The following is a 19,805-nucleotide window of genomic DNA, read 5'->3' as shown; positions in this document are numbered from 1 at the left end:
AACAGTGCCTGGAAGTTTAAAATTTAAAATTTCTTTTGTCTGAAAACCTCCAGGAAGGAAACCCCGGTCTGACAGTGGTGATCCAGGGCCAGGGCCAGACCCAGGGTCAGCTGCAAATCATCCCTCAAGGAGTAACAGTCATCCCTGGACCTGGCCAGCAACTCATGCAGGCAGCCATGCCCAATGGCCAGGTCCAGCGTTTCCTCTTCACCCCCATGCCCCCAGCTTCATCCGCCTTAACCTCAGCAACCACCTCTACTGCCACTGTGAAGCCTACATCAACCCAGAGCTCCACATCAACACCAGCCCAAGTCCAGACAACTGCCTCAACTCTGGCCCATACCCAGGTTTCAGCCCCTGTTCCTGTCCGAGCACAGGTTGTACTCCCAGCCTCAAGTGCTGCTAAAACCCAATTGGCTACCCCAACCATGGCCCAAACCCACATTTCTGTCCCTGTCCCAGCCTTAGCCCCTCCACAAATCCAAGTGGTGGCACCTCCACCTACCCCAGCACAAGTTGCTGCTCCAAAAATGACCCAAACACAAGTCTTAACCCCACCTTCAGCCCCTGCACAAAAACCAGTTGAACCCCAAACACAAGTTTTGCCCCCAACTCAAGCCTTAGCCCCTGCAGGAACGCAAATCATGGCCTCTTTACTTGCCACAACACAAGTTGCACCCCCAATCCAGACCCCAGTAAATGCCCTTGCCCTGAGTACTGCCCCAGACACTGCCCAAAAGCAAACTGGGGCTTCTGTATCTGCTTTTACGCCAGTCCAAGTAACAGCCCCCTCTAGAGTTGTTGCTACAGTTGTAGCCACCACAGCCAGTACCCAAATACCAGTTTCTGTCCTTGCATCTACTCTTTTGCCTGCCCCAGTCCAAACACCGGTCTTTACTCCTGCTGTTGCTCCTGTCCCATCTCTTGCTAAAGCCCCAGTCCAAATTCAAGCAGCAGCCCCTGTCCCTGTTCTTGCTACAGTGGCCCCTGCTGTTGTTACACCTGTCACAGCCACCTCCACAACACCTTCAGTGCCAGGTAAGAGCTGCTTGCTGTCCAGAACAACCCAACTATTTAAATCATTTGTCTATTCATTAATGAAACCATTGAAAAGATGTTGGTTAACTGGATTTTTTTTTCTTTTTACCACAGTAACCACGGCTCTTGTCACTGTAATTGTGAACTGGAGTTTTATATGTCTACATGATTGTTTTACACATTATTTACACATCGTATAACATATTACCTCTTTTTCTCTCCTCATGTAGCTTTGGTGGGGCAGACTGCAGCTCAGCCACAGGTTTTAACTCCTGTCTCATCTCAAGTCCAGTCCCCAGTCCAGCCAGCTCAGCAGGCTGCAGCTCTTGTCCAGCCCCCTGCCTTGGCCCATCTGTCCACCCCAGCTACTGTACCTGCCTCTCCCCCAGCTCTTGCCCCTGTTTCAGTTGCAACATACCCACCCACTACCCCTCAAACTCAAGTGCAACTTCCACCACAGTCTAAAACACAGGTCCAGCACACAGCAGCTGTACCTGGACAGCAGGTACCCCAGTTGCCAGCCTCACCTGCGCAGGTTCATATGAAAGCTTTACCTGTGTCCTCTGTTGTCACTCAAACCACAGTGAGGCCCACCCAAACTCAGACTCAAGCCCCATATCAGGCCCCTACACAGTTTCAGGCCCAGCCTCAAGCCCAAATCCGGGCACATATTCAGGTCCAGCCCCATATACAAGCCCAACAAATCCCTCACATTCAACCCCAAACACATCTACAGGCCCAAGTGCCAGCCCAACTCCACCCCCAGGTCACAGTACAGTTTCAGCCTCGGGCACAAATTCAGCCACAGACACAGCAACCATCTCAAGTCCAACCTCAGCCCCTGGCACCATTTCAACCTCAGGTTCAGCTTCAGTCCCAAACTCAAACCCAAACCCCACCCCAGGCCCAAGTCCAGCCTAGAGTACATTCTCAGTACCAGCAGGTACAAGTCCAATTTCAGCCACCGGCACAAACCCAGCCTCAGGCTCAGCAACAGCCCCAGGTCCAACCTCAGCCCCAGGTTACAACACAGCCACACATTCAGTCTCATGCCCCTGCTCAACTCCAGCCCCAGCCACAGGTCCAAGCCCAACTCCAACCACAGGTTCAAGTTCAGTTCCAGCCGCAAACCCAAATTCATCCTCAGCCACAAACCCAGCAACAGCCCCAGGTCCTCACTCAGCCACAGATGCAGCCTCAAATCCAAACTCAGCCCCAGGTTCACCTTCAGTTCCAGCAGCCTCAGGTCCATCCTCAGACAGGTCAACAACAGGTCCAGGTCCAAGCTCAACCCCAAATCCAAGCCAAACTACAAGTGCAGTTTCAGCCACAGAGCCAAACTCAAATTCAAGGCCAGCCCCAGCTTCAGGTGCAGTCTCCAATCAGACACCAACTAATCACTGTTCCGGGTCTCCAACAACCAGTTCAGCTCCTCTCTGCTCTCCCACCTCATGTTGCGGCCCAGATCCAAGCTCAGATCCAAGCACAGGCACAACAGCAGGGGGGTGCAGTACCTCAACAGATCAAGCTGCAGCTGCCTATTCAGATCCAGCAGCCAGGGGGGCAGGTGCAGGCCCACCAGATCCAGAACATGGTGACCATACAGGCACCAGCCAGCGTTCAGGAGCACCTCCAGCGGATGCAGCAACTTCGAGACCAACAGCAACAACAGCAGCAGCAGCAGCAGCAGCAGCAGCAGCAACAGCAGCAGCAGCAGCAGCAGCAGCAGCAGCAGCAGCAGCAGCAGAAGAAGAAGAAACAGCAGCAGGAAGCCAAAAGGGAGCAGAAAGAGCAAAATCTACAGGTCACCAGCCAAGGGGATGGCATCCACAAACAGGTTTGGCATCAAAAGAAAAATGTGCAATGACTGATTTTATTGCACCATCCATACTTATGATCATTGGTTTATTTCAAAATGCAACAGGATTCCTTACAGCTCAGCTGAAACTGTTATTTCATTACCAGGCAACGGTGAAGCAGAATGCTTCAGCAGAGCACCCGAAGCAGAGGAAGACCCTTGCAGCAGCAGAGCGCGAGGAGAACCAGAGGTTTGTGTCCTAATTTTGACTGATTTAATCGTACTTAAAGGAGTGTTCTTCCCCATATAATTCCAAAGACATCTAAATACTTAGTCGCCACTGTGTTGAAATTAAATTTCTGTTGTAGGGGTAGGAAACACACTCACTCACACTCACAGTGGGTGGCACAGTGCCTTTCAACGAGAAGGTCCTGCATCCTCTGTGTGGAGTTTGCGTGTTCTCCCTGTGTCTGTGTGGGTTTCCTCTGGGTGCTCCGGTTTCCTCCCATAGTACAAAGACATGTAAGTCAGGTGAATCGGCCATACTAAATTGTCCCTAGGTGTGAATGTGTCTGCCCTGTGATGGCCTGGCGGCCTGTCCAGGCTGTCTTCCCGCCTGCTGCTCACTGACTGCTGGGATAGGCTCCACCATCCCGTGACCCCGATTGGGATTAGGGTTGGGCATCGTTTGAAAATTTCGATACCGATACCAAAGCCATTGCCTTCAATTCGATACAATACCTAAACAATACTTTTCCGATGCTATATATTATGAAAACCTTATAGGATTATGACCAAACTACTTTTCTATACAGCAAGCACCATAATTCATTGACACATTGTGTTATTTTGGCTCTGTACTCTAGCACTTTGAGATTGAAAGTGAGGTCAACAATGACAATGAGGTCAACGTGCAGACTGACATCTTTAATGTATGTGAGCCTATTTATATACATCATCATAACCGTTCTTACCTGTTTCATCATTGCTAGCAGTGGCACCAGAAGAAGACGTCCCAGAGCTAACGTTAACGTTGGCAGCAGCACGGACATTAACATTATGAAACACAGAGCAGTTGTCCACTCGTAAATTTATCCCATGCGTGATCAGATGTTTCATCATATTCAACATATTCCCAGACTTGCATTTGATGATCGCTTTGCAGCGGTTGCATTTTACTGTGTCAGGTTTGCTGTCTATTTTTACAAGTGTAGCCACACTTTGGAACGCATAGTAGCTCACTGAATCTTGCCCGCCAGTTTTCAACTCCAACACAGTCACGAGACGCACACACATACCAAATAGCTTCATGCTGATTTATCAGTCTGTGTACTACAACGCTGGTAGTGATTGGCTGGTTGCGACAGCGTTCACGTCGTCTACCATAAAGTATCGAAATACTCGGTAGGACTGAGATATTTCGGTCGGTGCCATATGGGTACCGTTTTCGATACCCAACCCTAATTGGGTTAAGCGGCTTGGATAATGGATGGAATGGATGGGGTAGGACAAAAAATCCCATTTAAATGTATCTTAATTATCTTCGCCAGGCGGTAACCTGGAGGGGATATTGCATATGGTTGTGTGTGCTTGTACGTTTGTGTGTGTATCTGTCCACAGCTAATCGCACATACTACTGGACCTATCAGCCCAATATATTTTGTGCACAGTTATTATTGTATCATCAAGAACCTCTTGTGGTTGCAATGATTCAAAACCTTTGAAAACTTTTGTTCCTGCTACTGCCGCTTCCTTTCTTCATTCACTCTATAGCACACTCGACCAACGCTGCTCTCTGTTGCTGCCCGACCTGAATCAACCGTAGATGTGAGTCGCGCATATTTAGATCGGAGAGTGGCAGTGTCAAAACATTATGTGCTTGGGTATGAGTCTTGAAAGTAAATGAGAAGTTGATCATATTTCACAGGTCAGCAAATCATTCATTGCTGATCTCAGCGGAGGAGAACTGGAGGAACAGTGAATGAACCAAAAATGCATGACTCACATCTATGGCTGACTCATATCAGCAGCGACATGATCAGAAGTTATTAAAAAAAATTCGGTAATCCAAAAAATGTGAAAGAACAACTTCCTCTAGATTGCAGTCAAAACAGGAAGTGTCGCATATTTTTGTCACTGCCCAATCTGAGTCAACCATAGATGTGAGTTGCGCATGTGCGAGCATAAACGGTTTACCCAGCTTTATTATACTGTGAAAACAAAGACAGGGTTATGGTCAGACCAAAATGACCGCATAGCAAACCTTTTCTTTTTGGAAAGTGCACGTTCATATTAGACTTCGTCGAACTGATTTTTGAAGGAGCAAACTTGGGCTTGGGAATCAAAATAACCCCCAACCCCACAAAAAATAAAAGCTTCTCCAGGAAACGTTAGTATTGTACGATGTATCTAAATCGCATCCTCTTTCTGGCCAGGATGATTGTATGCAATCAGGTAATGAAATTCCTCCTGGACAAAATCGAGAAGGATGAGAAGCAGGCGGCTAAAAAGAGGAAGAAAGAGGAGGTTGTGGAACAGAAGCGCTCTAAACAGAATGCCACAAAGCTGACTGCACTGCTTTACAAACACAAAGAACAGCTCAAGGCCGAGATCCTGAAGAAGCGGGCCCTCTTGGACAAGGAGCTGCAACTGCAGGTGCAGGTTAGTGCAAAACTTCCTCACCAGGCTGGAAATGAACAATGTTGAGGCAAAAACTTTTGGATAAACTGTAAACCAACCACACTGTCTTTTACTGGCTGTTACTGTGATTCAGCAGTTGTGATATACATATGGGGGAAGTCCCAGATGTAAGATTTGATGTGGCGTTGGACTTTTCTCTACCCTGGTTCCTGTCTGTTTACTATTTACGTGTAATATACCACAGTTGTTCTGCCACTCAGTCAGCCTGTGTGTGTGTGTGTGTGTGTGTGTATGTGTGCGCATTTGTATTTGTCTCTGTCTGTCAGGAGGAACTGAGGCGAGACATAGCCCGGCTCCAGAAAGAGAAGGAGAAGGCACGCGCTGCTATTGCTCAGGCAGCCGCTGCTGCCGCCGCAGCCAAGGCAGCCTCTCAGGCCCCCCACTCCTCCCATTCCTCCCACTCCAGCCATTCCTCTCATCCTACCCAGGCAGTGACCTCGTTCCAGAAACGCAAGAGGGAGGAGGAGCGAAGTAAAGACAGAAACAGGGATAAGGACAGACACCGCGACAAGGACAAGAAGCGGGACAAGGACAAGGACAAGGACAGAGAGAGAGACAGGGATAGAGAACGTGAACGTGAGAGGGAGAGAGATGGACAACGGGACAGACATCGGGACAAGGACAGAGAAAGGGACAGAGACAGGCACAGAGATTCCAACTCTTCGAAACACAAGAAGAAGAAGACTATCTCCACTACCTCAAAGGATGACAAGAAGGACACCAAACTGTACTGCATCTGTAAAACGCCCTATGACGAGTCAAAGTAAGACCACACTGAGAAGTCATGCTACAATTATCCTTTTCATTATTATTATTATTTTATTAAAAAGGTTAGTGCATAACTCCCGCAATTAACAAGTACAAGTAGCACACAAGTCTTTACATCCTGATCTTGGCAACAATGCTGTGGCGTGTTGGTGTTTTTGGCCTTTAAAAAATGTGTTATATTTAAAACTCACAGTTGTGGCTAGACTTGGATTGCTTGTACCATTTTTCTCCAATCCATGAGTTTCTTTGATATGCTAATGTATGCCATGTGCTACTACTTATTTTTATCTTTTTTTACCAAAATGTACTGTTACCTACAACATTTCAACGTTCCACTCTAGTGTTGACATTAAATGCAGTCACTTGAAGTTAACAGTGGCATTGCCTGAAAGTTGTCGAGTAATCAAAGTGAAATTGCCATTTTTTTGTTCAGGTTCTACATTGGATGTGACTTGTGCTCCAACTGGTTCCACGGCGCGTGTGTTGGCATCACCGAGAAAGAGGCCAAGAAGTTGGAGGACTTTGTCTGCAATGACTGTAAACGTGGCCAGGAAGGAGGAAGCAATGAGGAACTGTACTGCATCTGTCGTACGCCATATGATGAATCGCAGTACGGTGCTTTTGACCTTATATAATTGTTCTAAACCTTGGAAGTATATAGAAAATGGAGAAATACAGTGCATGGCCTTGTAATAGCTATGGAACCAAAAACAGATTGTGAGCATTTTTTTATTTTGCAAGCTAAAGTGAACTAGCCACAATTTAAAAATACTAGCCATTATCTATATCAAGGTTGTAAATTGTGATCAAAGTGGCTTATGTTAGTGCAGATAAAATGTACTTGCTGTGTAAATGGAATTAAAGAATAGGACATGTAGATAAAGGGGCTCTTTCCTCGGAACAAGTTAGCGGGCTATTGTTTGAGGTGAACTAATACAACTTCCTGTTTTACAACGAAGAACCTAGTTATAGAACCTTATAGAAAAAAAATTCTTCTTTTCATTAGATGCTCATCAAAAAAACAGATTTGAAGAAAATGATTTTCTCAGGCACTGTGATCTGTAAACTTCGATAGTTTGCAGGTTTAAAGTGTTTAATGCTTCCTTGCCTTGAAATGTCTTGGGGGGGGGGGGGCTGGGCTGCATATTTCTCTGCAGACTCCTTGTCATTTTACATGGCGTGATATTTGTTAAATGTAGTCTTCAGATGGCATGACCTGGTTGACAGAGGTATTGTTAAGCCTTTGTCATCACACATCTTATTAAACACCAAGTATTTTCCTCAAATCCCGTCAATAAAGATTAAGGTCTAATAAAAGAAAACAGATTTTTCAATAAAAAAAGTATAGGAACAATATGAACACTCGTGGTTTAATGTTTTAATGGTTTATAGTAAAAGGGCATCTCATTGGGATTTTTTTTTTTTTTTTTTGCTTTGAATGTGGACCAATGACATATCTCGCTTTTTCTTTTTTTTTTTGACTAATTTCCTACCCCAGGTTTTACATTGGCTGTGACCGTTGCCAGAACTGGTACCATGGGCGCTGTGTAGGTATCCTACAAAGCGAAGCCAACCACATAGATGTGTACGTCTGCCCGCCATGCCAGTCAACAGAAGACGCCATGACGGTTCTCACGCCGCTCACTGACAAAGACTACGAGGGGTTGAAGAGAATACTGCGCTCGCTGCAGGTATGGAATTGTCTGCCTGACTGTTGTAGGCTAACATTTCTCATGTGATAATTATCATAATAATAATTATTTATAAAGTCTGTTTCAAAAAGGTACAAATATAAGAAGTTCTAAAATAAGAAATAGATTAATTAAAAACTGAGAAAAGACAAAGCCATTAGGCTCAGTTGGTGGATGAAAATATTGTGAGGAATGATTTAATTCAGTGGTTTCATGTTGGTCATCAAACCGTACGTGGCTTGTTCATTTTGAGACTCTTCACTTAATCATCTTTTGTAATGTCGACAGTCTCACAAAATGGCATGGCCTTTCCTTGAACCAGTGGATCCCAACGATGCCCCTGATTATTACCGTTTGATCAAGGAGCCAATGGGTAAGAAATTAAAGAAGCAACAAGTAGCAAACATCAACCTTGGGAGTCCATTTTTGTTGAAAGATATCCCTCTGCAAAAGTATTATTCATTTGAAAGGGCCTAGTTGTCTTGAAAATCTTGCTTGAAATATTGGTAGTGAATAGGGGTAAATGTGTTGGTGTTGTCAAGAGCATTAAGTTGTTCATCATTTCAGATGGATATGGGGTGATATTTATGAGGTGGTCTCAAGAATTCACAATATTCAAGGAACTATGAAATACATTACATAGATCTAATAGGAGATCATTCAATGTGAAATGGATTATTTACTTTCCGTATTGCACATTTCATTCAAACTTGGTCACAAATACAAAATGTGTGAAATTTAAAGAACTAACCTCGCACATCTCCCATTTGTTTCCCCTCAGATTTTTCCACAATGGATAGCAGATTACAAAAACGGCATTACCACAAGCTCACAGAGTTTGTGGCAGATGTGACCAAAATATTTGACAACTGCCGCTATTACAACCCCAATGACTCCCCCTTCTTTCAGTGTGCTGAGATCCTGGAAGGGTTCTTTGTACAGAAGCTGAAAGGTTTCAAAGCGAGCAGGTAAAAATAAGGGCCCCTTCTTATCACAAAGACTCCCTAGGATCCCTCAAACTTTCTCTCTGTCTCTGTCTCTCTCTCTCTCTCTCTCTTCTCTTTCTCACTTCTTTCAGACTAATCTCTTCATTTGCTGTAGAACAATATTGACTGATTCAGTCATTCTGTCATACCATTCTGTCATGTCATACAAGTAGTTGAACAGTGATATGGTCATCACATGATTACTGTACTGAATCTACTGACCTGTTTACATTTTTCTTATCTCCGACTTCGTGTCTGTCACTCATTTTTTTATGCCGAAATGCATGTTTCTAACAGCAGTTGTGTATCTGGTTATGGTTTCATGCTGTAAAATGGGCTGTGGTTGTAGAGGAGGTGGGTGAAACCACGGGAGGAGGGAAGGGGCCCCACTAGATCCACATTGACATGGTCGAAACGCCTCCCGGGCACCAGGAACGGCGCTGCTTGCTGCAGGCTCAAAAGCCTGCAGCAAGTGTCTCTTAATCATGCCGTACTCGTCCACGGGCGGCGGGGCTTGCAGCAGGCCCAATATCCATGACACCATAGATGTTCCTAGTGCCACCACGACATAGTAGTACCTGGTCTCATCCACAGTTATGCTCCTGATAGCGAACTGGGCCTCGAGGTGAGAAAACCATGGTGCCGCAGCCGTCTTTCAGAAGTCGGGCAGTTTGAGCGAGACGGCGTTAGCCACTGCCGCTGCACTGGTAACTTCGTTTTCCCTGGCTCACGTTGGGGTCACCAGTGTGGAGGATGACAGAAAGGAGACGAGATCACTTCTCCTTTTGACCGCACAGCCGTGGGGTCGTTTATGTACTCCACCAAAACTTAAAGGGCACAGTTCACTATCATAAACTCAGGCTGCTTGACATGCTGGCTCATAACCACACGAAACCCCTCAACACCACGTCACCCACAGTCCCTTTCTGCTAACCCCTGAACCCACCGTCTTAAAGGGATAGTCTAGTAAACATGGTGAATGTCTAACCTGCCTAAACTAGGTCACTACAGTATGTACATTTTGCATGTAGTTTTTTAGGGTTGCTTGGGGTTGATAAAGCCACCAGCGCTAACTGGAGTTAAGACATTTTCTCAATGTCATAACTCTGAGCTTTTGGCAGTTTATGCCTCCTTATGCCTGTATCATTCATCACCTTGCATTTGTGTCTGTCATCTTTGCTGCATGTCTTTTGATTTATGCCATCCCATTCTCTCTTTCTTACAGATTATCACATTCATAAGTCGGCCATTATAGCTGGAGTCTGAACTGGATACTGGGGTCTCTAATAATGAAAGCCATGGAATCTTACTGTTTTAAAAACAGCAGAAAATGTCCGATTAATAATGACTAAATAAAACGCACAAATTTAAAGTTTTTTTTTTTTTTGAAAGATACAAAACCATGTAATGCAGTCAAGCTGAAGCTAGAGAGATTCCAATTTTGACTTGAGCACTGATCGTGAAACTGGCCATGTTGACATGTGCTGGTGAAGTGATCCAGGGATGTGAAATTTTTTTTTTTTTGACCATTTCACCAAAAAAAGATAAAATAAAATGCTAGCTGTTAGCTGCAAGAACTCAGCTTTCATGGCAGTATGTTAAATGATTGGATTTTTATTTTCTTGAAGTAGGTCTGAGTTGTGAAAAATGATGTTTTGACCTCTTATGTAAAGCTGTATATTTTATCGAGATATTTATCAATGGTTCTGTGTGCTACTCACTCTTGAGCTTTTTTTTTTTTATTATTATTTTTTTTACTGTTTATTCGAGCAGTTCTGTCGAGTGAACACAATTTTAATGTACAGAGTTAGTCGGAGGCATTTTACCTCTGTAGCTGGTTGACAATTTGGACCTTTTAACTAATTGTAAAAGAGAAATCCTTTTCGGAGGATTGTTTTATGGCCTAGTCTACAGACCAAGGAAATACGTCTGTAGCAGAAGTGAGGAATTTGCAATGGACCTAAGCTCTCTCAGCCTACCCCCATTCCTCACCTCATAAAGTAACCTCGGTTTGTAGTTGTGAAGGATTTCTTCCATAATAAAGGCATTCCCCGTAAGTTACACCAACATGGCTGCAGTATCCTCTGCTGACCCCTTTTGCATCCAATTTTGTTCCCTTTTTTTTGTTTTTGTGTCACCGTTCTGTCCGTTCAATGTTTGATATTGCTGTTTTTGACATATTGAACAGTTAATGTAATGCAAAGGGTTCTCAACTGTCCCCTCTCTCCGCGTTCTTTAGGTCTCATAACAACAAGCTACAGTCCTCCTCGGCATCTTAGAACGCACCACACATTGCTTAAACAAAATGCACTCGCCATGAAAATGGCCTTTTTCTTAACAATACATTGGTGGTGCGCCTCATCCTGCGCTTTGGAACAACTCATCTCGACTCGCAACACACGTCCCCCCAGATGAAGTGGTGTCAGAACAACCTGCGCTGCTGCTTCCACAGAGCTGCTAGGTAGGGGCTTGTCATCTATGCCCGGTTCTGGACCCGGGGACCTTTTTTTCGGGCCTGTTTTTTGGCAGTTGGACCGTAATGCAGATTGTGAATAAAGGCATTTCAGAAGAAAGTTTACCTCGACGGAAAGACTCTTAAGGAGCTCACACGTTTCCATGTACTTTTTTTTTTTTTTTTTTTTTTTGGACCCGAGTCTCATTCTGACAATGTTTCGTTTCTGTTGAGAAGTCCGTAGGCCATCAATGTGGTCGTCACGTCTTCGGAGAAACGACTGTTGGGAGTCCTGAAATACGATGGCTGAGTTTTACTGAGCATAAACGTATCTACGGTGTGTGTCTTTTCGACTCATTGCTTTGTCTAAAGAGGCATGGGAGACTTAATAAAAGTTCTGCTGACGTCAGTGGTCCGTTTCAGTCAAGCTTCTATGCAGTGTTTCTCAACCCAGTCCTCAAGGACCCCCTATCCTGCATATTTTCTTTGCAACCCTGAATAGGTACCTGTTTGTAGTTATTCAACCAATCGGCAATGAATTTTGTCAGATGTTGCACACCTTGCATAATTAAGTGGCTGCGAGATGATTGGTCGAGTAAGTACAAGCAGGGCTACCTATGCAGGGTTACAGTGAACATCTGCAGGATAGGGGTTCCTTGAGGACTGGGTTGGGAAACACTGTTCTATAGCCTACTGAATATAATAAGCTATTAAGAATGATTTGCTTCGCAGTAGTGGCTGACTGAAAAGGGTTGAGAGCGATGTGTATTTGAAGGTAAAACATGACCTGTTTGTAAAATTTGTCAAATTTTGACTTTCTTTTTTTTGTATTACAGCTGAAGAAATATTGATGTATATGAAACAAAATAAATGGAAAATACCGATGTCGTTCTTTATTTTCTAAGAGTCTGCATAAGAACGGGTCGTGTGAGTTCCTTCCACACACTGACCACGCCTTCGTGTACAGCGCATGCGCAGTCGTCGAGCTCATTTACCATTATTTCAGATCTCCTAATTTAGAGAGTGCGACGTCGTTTTATTATTATTTCGTATTTTGTTTTTATTGAGCTCAAGCGCAAGTCTGATTTATCGAAGCGGAAATGAGGGCCCTTATCTCGCTAATGTAGCGTAGTGGAAACCAGTGGCGGCACCGTTGGGAGTCTAGCGATCCGAGAACAGCGTAACCCTTTCACACACCGATCGCGAAGAGCGAAGAGGAACCGTTCGACTGACCCGGAGTCAGCCGTTGCCCCCCCCCCCCAAAAAAAATCCACGGTCGAATCTCGCGAGAGTTCATTCGGTGACACCATTTCCCGAGCGCCCTGTGATTTTTCAAAAAAGCCCAATGGCTGTACGCCGACAGATGCTCTCGCTCGAACAGCCCAATCAGGAAGCTCTGTTGCAGAAATTTAAAGGTCTGCGACGCGTTTTCCCGGATCAGAGAGCTCTTCACGGGACGGCGAGGTAAGCGTGTGCTACGTGCCCCGTTTAAGCGTTGTTACTTTTGCGTTCTTTGGCGAGAACCGTTCCGCACGTGCGTGTTTTTCGCTGTGCGATTATTGCCGTCAATGTAACGTGTAAGGAAGCACGTTTGGTTTCTGCGGAGGATCGCGTCTGGGTTCGACCTTCCTTCCGAGTATAGTGGCATCCTACTGCTTGTCACGCCACGGTTTGTGTAGCATCTGTAACTACCTCAGTACTAACGTTTTGTGTGTTGTGTGCGTGCGTGTGTGTGCGTGTGTAGGAACAAACGCTCAACCGAACTCTTCTCTGCCACTCAAAAACGCCCCAGTTGACTTCGCGATGTCTGAGAACGCGGCGCGTCTGAATAAGTTCAAGAACAAGGGCAAGGACGCTAACGTAAGTAGCGTCGTTCAGCCGTCCGCTGTGCTCGGCAATCCCGTGTGCCCAGTTTAACCCCCCACCTGCCCCGGCAAGTGCTCGTAAATTGGCCGACTACTCTCACGACTCGTTACTTTGTTCCAATGCAGGAACTGCGACGCAGGAGGGTCGAAGTCAACGTCGAACTTCGCAAAGCCAAGAAGGAAGACCAGCTCTTCAAGAGGAGGAACGTGTCCGCTCTCCCCGAGGAGGCCGCCTCTCCTCTGCAGGAGCACAGCCAGAACAGTCAGGTATCAGAATCGTGTTGATTGGCCGCGGAGGTTTGCACGAACATGGCATTTGACTCCGCTTTCGTGGCTTTACACAACACCCATTATGCTATCGGAGACCTCGACGAAAAATCCCTCTTGTGCTCCAGCGCCAAGAATCGGCTAATCGCTGTAAAGTGCGACATGGTGCTGGGTTAATGAGAAGCACAGGGATTTTTACCATCCCTGCTTAGACTCCAGCTGAGTGTCGTTGCATTGAACTGTGTGGTGATTTGCATGACATGCAACGTGGTTGATCAATCAAACCAAAAATACTTCTCAAATCATGCTCTCCCTCCCTTTTTTTTTGGAAATTTCGTGTGATAGATTCTCGCTGTCATTCATTAGACAACACTGTATCATGATATCTGAATTTCCTCCCCGATACACTTGACAAGACAACGATAGAACGTTATTCATGAAGTTTGACAATTTTCAGGCTGCCAAGCAGTGGAAGATCGAAGAGATCCTCGCCGGAGTGAACAGCAGTAATCTTGACTCCCAGCTCCAAGCTACTCAAGCTACAAGGTAATGTTGAAGAGTACTTGCAAAGCAGGTCAGGCCAATGTGCACACTGTCTGTAATCAGAAATCACATTAGTGACTCAATGCTGTGACCAACTATTCCTCACACCTCTGAATAGTACACATGTCCATTGTAACTCTAGTTAATGGTCATTTTCATTTCGAACCAGTTGTTGTTTTCGGCCGTTGTGCCACTGTATTGTTTGTAAGGATGGGGGACACCTGCAGTCAGTTCAGACCAAAGAGGTCACTTAGATGAGTGATGAAACGTTTCTCTCAAGCATTGCATCCAGATGAACTGATTCAACTTTCTGTGATTTCCTTACCTGGATTGTTGACCATGCATAAAGACATGAGTGACTCACTGTTTTTTCTTTTGAATGCAGGAAACTGCTGTCGCGTGAGAGGCAACCTCCCATTGACCGCATCATCAGTGCAGGCCTGATAAAAAAGTTTGTTGCCTTTCTCGGGCTGGAAGATTGCCCTCCGATCCAGTTTGAGGCTGCCTGGGCTCTGACCAACATTGCCTCTGGGACGTCTGACCAGACGGGTGCTGTCGTGGAAGGCGGGGCCATTCCTGCTTTCATAGACCTTATCAATTCTTCTCATCAACACATCAGGGAGCAAGCTGTCTGGGCCCTTGGAAACATTGCTGGTAATCTCAAGAGAATTCATATTTGTATGGGTTTGTTTTGTCAATTGTACATCCTCAATGATGAGCAAGTTTTTAGTATTCTATTAATATGCTATTTTCTGGTGTTTAGGTGATGGGTCGGCACTCAGAGACAGAGTTATCAAGCATGGAGCTATTGCCCCTCTGCTCACTCTGCTGGCTGTCCCTGACCTGTCTACTTTTACCGTAAGTCCTTGGGATATGTGGCTATATCAAACCAATGATCCTCTAGTTGTTGGATTTAGTATGTCTTGCAAACTGCTGCAGTACATTACAATTTAGGCATTCCTGCCTATTGGGCTATACAAATAAAATTGACTTGTTCAAAAATCTTTTTCCCCCTCAGAACTTACTTTTGTTTGTATCTCATTACCCTTTGTTGGCCACTAGATGTCACCTAAATCAAACGAATCCCTGCCTGTTCTTTCAACTTGATTTTCGTTTGTAGTCTGGCTACCTGAGAAACATCACCTGGACACTGTCGAACCTTTGCCGCAACAAGAACCCCTCACCTCCAATCGCTGCTGTGGAGCAGATCTTGCCCACCCTCATTCGACTGCTTCACCACGATGACAAGGAGGTTTTGGTTGACACATGCTGGGCTATGTCCTACCTGACAGATGGTTCGAATGACCGCATTGACGTGGTGGTTAAGACGGGCATGGTTCCCCGCCTGGTGCAGCTGCTTGGCTCTGGAGAGCTTTCGGTTGTGGTAAATACAAAGATTGTGATGCTGTCTTTTTTTGTGAATTTTGGGATAGGATTAATTTTGCCCCCCCCCCCCACACACACACAGGTGTGCCTCACTTTACCTTTCACAAATAATAAGTCCTACCACCTCCCGGCAATCTGCTGGCACCTCACGCTTTCATGAGTTGTTGCATAACCTCTGCCCCCAAACCAACCCCTCCTCCTCTCTCTTCAGACCCCCTCACTGCGTGCCATCGGAAACATTGTGACTGGTACAGATGAGCAGACCCAGGAGGTGCTAAATTCTGGGGCCCTGGCCATGTTCCCCCTGCTGCTGCAGCACCACAAGCCAAACATTCAGAAGGAGGCATCCTGGACTCTATCCAACATAACCGCAGGCAGGGACACCCAGATCCAGGAGGTCATCAATGCTGGCCTCATCCCTCACTTGATTGATGTGCTACGACGGGTATGTTTTTATTGGTCGGATTTATTCAGTTTAGTGCAAAGTAGGTTACTATGCTCAGATTATTAAGCATGTAGTTATACAAGGATGATACATTTTTCCATGACTTAACTCCCTTGATTTGGTTGCATAATAACTCCTGTTAGCTCATGAGTGGAAGGATCTGGTCCTGATTTTTTTTTTTTTTTTTTTGGAGAATCTCTTCTACAATGGCAGATGGCCTCGACCGCAGAAATTGTTTTATTCACCCCTCCCTCCCCCCTTTTTTCCTGTATTCAGGGTGACTACAAAACTCAGAAAGAGGCTGTGTGGGCTATTACCAATTTTACCAGTGGGGGCACTGTTGAGCAAGTGGTGTACCTCGTTCAAGCCAACGTTCTGGAGCCTCTTCTGAATCTACTCAGTGCGAAAGACAGTAAAACTACCCTGGTCATTTTGGATGCTATCACCAATATATTTTTGGTGAGTATATTATTGCAAATCACACTTGTTTTTCCTCTTGCACAACTTTTTTTTTTTTTTTTTAAACTGAAGTACACATCCTGCCTTTTGTGGATCCTTGGCAGATGCAAAATCTATGCGTGATTATTGATATGTATTTATTTTGCCCACACAGGCCGGGGATAAGATTGGAGAATCAGACAAGCTGTGCCTGATGGTTGAAGAATATGGTGGGCTGGACAAGATTGAAGCCCTGCAGTCCCATGAGAACGAGCTGATCTACAAAGCTGCTCTCAACCTGATTGAGAAGTATTTCTCCGAAGAGGTAACTTATTTATCGTTTAGTGTTCTGAAGCAAACAATGGTTATACAGTGTTCTGCTGGCTAATAAGGTGTTTTTTGGTTTCTTTTCTTAGGAGGAGACCGTTGACTATGTAGCTCCAGAAGTAACCACTGACGGCTATGCATTCCAGGTCAATGAGAACCAGAGCACTTTCAACTTCTGATGAAGCTTATGTTTCGGTTTGAACTGTTTTCTCTGTCACTGTTTGTCTCTTTTTTATGGCAATGTCGGACCTCCTGTGTATATGTTTGTTGTTCGTACTGTTTTTACAAATGTGACTGTAAATAAAGGCTTCCCGGATGACTTGACTCTTTACTTCTACCGTTGTAAGGTGATGCTGGGGAATAACAGCATGTCAGTAAAGTCCCTGGAATGGGAATTGGATAGGGAAGCTGTAAGGTACAATTTCATAAAAAGTTACACAAGGATGCTGCATTGCGATCGCTTGAAGGACAATTGAGAACTGAACTGAGAATTGCTGTACTGAGTTATTGGCAAGTGGTACCGCCAGGCAAATAAAACATTGTATTCAGGGGGGGGGTTTCAAATGAGCCTCTACAGGAGCTTTTTTTTTTGTTTTTTGTGCTTCACTGACTGAACTGTGGAAGGTGTAATCGGAATATAATACGCAGCAGAGGAACCCACTCCAATGTTAGGTGCCACATGTTGAAGAGAAATCTCCCACCACCCACGCCCCCCCCTCTCTCTCGCTGCAAGCCCGTGACGTCACCGGTCAGCCTCCCTCAAAGTGGGAGCTGCATGGGAGCTCGACAGTTCAACTCTCTAGGAGCGGAGAGTAGGACGGAGCAGAAGCCCTATTTTTTTTTTTTTTCTCCTCTCCTGAAAATGTGAACGAAACGCCGTCGTAGCGCCGCTGTTCTAAAGTAGCTCGATTATTTATCGGTTTTCATCAAATGCACTTTGTGGCAACCTTTACACGCGACTTTTTCTTTTCTTTTTTTTTTCTCGCGTCCGCGTTTGTGCGCAAGTGTGAGAGCGCGAGCGTTATGGTAGTTCTGTCCACATCCGGGCCACAATGCCTTGACTCCATTATTGTCTAAAACTGACGGAGGGGGGGGGGACGGTTGATAAATCTGTTTTATTTTCTACAGTTAATGAAATATTTTTGTTACGTCTCAGTCAAGGCTGGAACCCGGAGGAAGATGTCTAACCAAGGAGTCCGGCGGAACGGTCCGGTAAAGCTGCGATTAACAGGTAGCTATGCTTCTTTCCCCTTTTTTTTTTTAGATCCTCCAAAACGCGTTTCTCCGCACTCTTAAGCTAAGCGGGCCCGGTCTATTTGCTGGATTCCCTATTGAGTTTGCCAACCGCAGGTGCATTCAGACACACACACACACATTTCAGATTTATATTATTCCTCGCTGGACGTTTCGGACGTACGAAAGCCGTTGTCGTTCGCACGCGCGTAACGTCGAAAGGCTTAATTGCGCGCCCGTCCCCCGGCAAACGGTTAATGTTGGAATATTATCGCTCCGGGGATTAGTCGCAGCCCGCGGTCGTGGCCAGCAACCGCCGGTACCGCTGCCCGGCAGCGACAGCACGGGTCCCGGGATGGTTGTCGTTCATCATGTCGCAGCGCGTTAGCGTCGAGTTGGTCTTATTTTAACGTGGCCGCTCTGCGAAGGAGAGAGAGATTAACTCGAGGCTGCACGGCTATCGCACGTTTCTTAAAATGAGAGCACTGGTTCGGGGGGCAGGGGTTGGGAGGGAGCGGGGGGTTATTAATCATAAAATTGGCAAGCGTTAGCCTATGCCCACAGCCTCCTGCTTGGGTCTAATCAGCAGTTTTTGCCGGAGTAGGGGTTTAGATGGCAGACAGGTTCATAGGTCAGAGGGGGTCTGCAGCGGCCGCTGGGCAGTGACTCCATAGCCTCTCTATGCCCATCAGACCACTCTGTTACTGATGGGCAGCTGCCCTTCAGACCACTCTGTTACTGATGGGCAGCTGCCCATCAGACCACTGCATCAGACCACTGTTACTGATGGGCAGCTGCCCATCAGACCACTCTGTTACTGATGGGCAGCTGCCCATCAGACCACTGCATCAGACCACTGTTACTGATGGGCAGCTGCCCATCAGACCACTGCATCAGACCACTGTTACTGATGGGCAGCTGCCCATCAGACCACTGTTACTGATGGGCAGCTGCCCTTCAGACCACTCTGTTACTGATGGGCAGCTGCCCATCAGATCACTCTGTTACTGATGGGCAGACATGTACGTTAGAATCTTCTATGTCTTCTCATAATCAGCTGTGTAACAGTGGTCTGCTGCCCATCAGACCACTGCATCAGACCACTGTTACTGATGGGCAGCTGCCCTTCAGACCACTCTGTTACTGATGGGCAGCTGCCCTTCAGACCACTCTGTTACTGATGGGCAGCTGCCCTTCAGACCACTCTGTTACTGATGCAGCTGCCCTTCAGACCACTCTGTTACTGATGGGCAGCTGCCCATCAGATCACTCTGTTACTGATGGGCAGCTGCACATCAGACCACTCTGTTACTGATGGGCAGCTGCCACTGTTTTTGTTTCAAGCTCACCTGCGATTGCATATCGCTGAAGTTTCACAGTATACACTAAAACGCAGTCATTTTGTGAAATCATGTGTGTATCTACACAGCTCGGGGTTTGTTAGACAGAAATTGTAGAGTCATGTCGCAGCATTACTGCTGTTGCCATGATGCGTGTGTACGGATACACGTCTCGCCTCACACACGCACTCTCACCTAGTCGTGTTTGGTTTGTACCATTTCAACACAAACGGCAAAAATGTGTACACCAGAGGACATTGTTTTGACTGGGAGGGGGGGGGGGTGACAGCTGCCGTGTTTGATGTACGCCAGGATCAGGACCTGAGCAGATCCCGGGCCTGTCTTTTCCACCGGGAAGAGCCAAATTAAATATTTAAACAAGTCATGTTCCTGATAGGAATTAGCGGAGACGAGGAGAGCGCAGAGCATAGGACTAATCTGACGTGAAGATGCAAGATGGAAATATTTTCCACAGTTGATGTGAATTATCTAGGGCTTACAGCATAAGAACATTTGAGGAGTTTCTTC

The 19,805-nt window shown here is 45.9% G+C and overlaps 3 protein-coding genes across 4 annotated transcripts in view; all 3 read left to right on the top strand.

Moving 5' to 3' along the window:
* Positions 1-12,311, top strand: part of bptf (bromodomain PHD finger transcription factor) — a 60,598-nt gene extending 48,287 nt beyond the window's left edge. Inside the window, exons 21-30 of the mRNA XM_056287978.1 lie at positions 54-1,038; positions 1,269-2,875; positions 3,004-3,086; positions 5,272-5,497; positions 5,803-6,299; positions 6,738-6,914; positions 7,803-7,995; positions 8,284-8,368; positions 8,777-8,963; positions 11,221-12,311. Coding sequence (XP_056143953.1) covers positions 54-1,038; positions 1,269-2,875; positions 3,004-3,086; positions 5,272-5,497; positions 5,803-6,299; positions 6,738-6,914; positions 7,803-7,995; positions 8,284-8,368; positions 8,777-8,963; positions 11,221-11,260 — 4,080 coding nt within the window. The 3' untranslated portion in view covers positions 11,261-12,311. The remainder of the gene's footprint in view (positions 1-53; positions 1,039-1,268; positions 2,876-3,003; positions 3,087-5,271; positions 5,498-5,802; positions 6,300-6,737; positions 6,915-7,802; positions 7,996-8,283; positions 8,369-8,776; positions 8,964-11,220) is intronic.
* Positions 12,312-12,881: 570 nt separating this feature from the next.
* On the top strand, positions 12,882-17,022 carry kpna2 (karyopherin alpha 2 (RAG cohort 1, importin alpha 1)). Of its 2 annotated transcripts, none has more exons than XM_056287995.1 (11): positions 12,882-12,897; positions 13,178-13,293; positions 13,425-13,565; positions 14,023-14,111; positions 14,494-14,762; positions 14,872-14,966; positions 15,229-15,492; positions 15,706-15,939; positions 16,216-16,398; positions 16,553-16,702; positions 16,794-17,022. In XM_056287995.1, the coding sequence occupies exons 2-11, from the start codon at positions 13,237-13,239 to the stop codon at positions 16,881-16,883; spliced, it is 1,572 nt and encodes a 523-aa protein (XP_056143970.1). In that variant the 5' UTR covers positions 12,882-12,897; positions 13,178-13,236; the 3' UTR covers positions 16,884-17,022. The 2 variants fall into 2 exon arrangements, with proteins under 2 accessions (XP_056143970.1, XP_056143971.1); XM_056287996.1 differs by lacking the exon at positions 12,882-12,897 and adding an exon at positions 12,904-13,069.
* Positions 17,023-17,752: 730 nt separating this feature from the next.
* Positions 17,753-19,805, top strand: part of smurf2 (SMAD specific E3 ubiquitin protein ligase 2) — a 74,760-nt gene continuing 72,707 nt past the window's right edge. Inside the window, exon 1 of the mRNA XM_056287985.1 lies at positions 17,753-17,935. Within this exon, the coding sequence (XP_056143960.1) occupies positions 17,836-17,935 (100 nt within the window). The 5' untranslated portion in view covers positions 17,753-17,835. The remainder of the gene's footprint in view (positions 17,936-19,805) is intronic.

This window comes from Lampris incognitus, chromosome 10 (genome assembly GCF_029633865.1).
Source record: "Lampris incognitus isolate fLamInc1 chromosome 10, fLamInc1.hap2, whole genome shotgun sequence".
NCBI classification, from domain to species: domain Eukaryota; kingdom Metazoa; phylum Chordata; class Actinopteri; order Lampriformes; family Lampridae; genus Lampris; species Lampris incognitus.
This window is presented reverse-complemented; position numbering and strand designations above follow the sequence as displayed.

Excerpts from the sequence above, each read along its gene's own strand:
- kpna2 (XM_056287995.1), top strand. The coding sequence starts at position 13,237 with ATGTCTGAGAACGCGGCGCGTCTGAATAAGTTCAAGAACAAGGGCAAG. Across the intron at positions 13,566-14,022 it reads AGCACAGCCAGAACAGTCAG|GCTGCCAAGCAGTGGAAGAT; the intron begins GTATCAGAATCG and ends GACAATTTTCAG. Across the intron at positions 14,967-15,228 it reads CTGACCTGTCTACTTTTACC|TCTGGCTACCTGAGAAACAT; the intron begins GTAAGTCCTTGG and ends TTTCGTTTGTAG.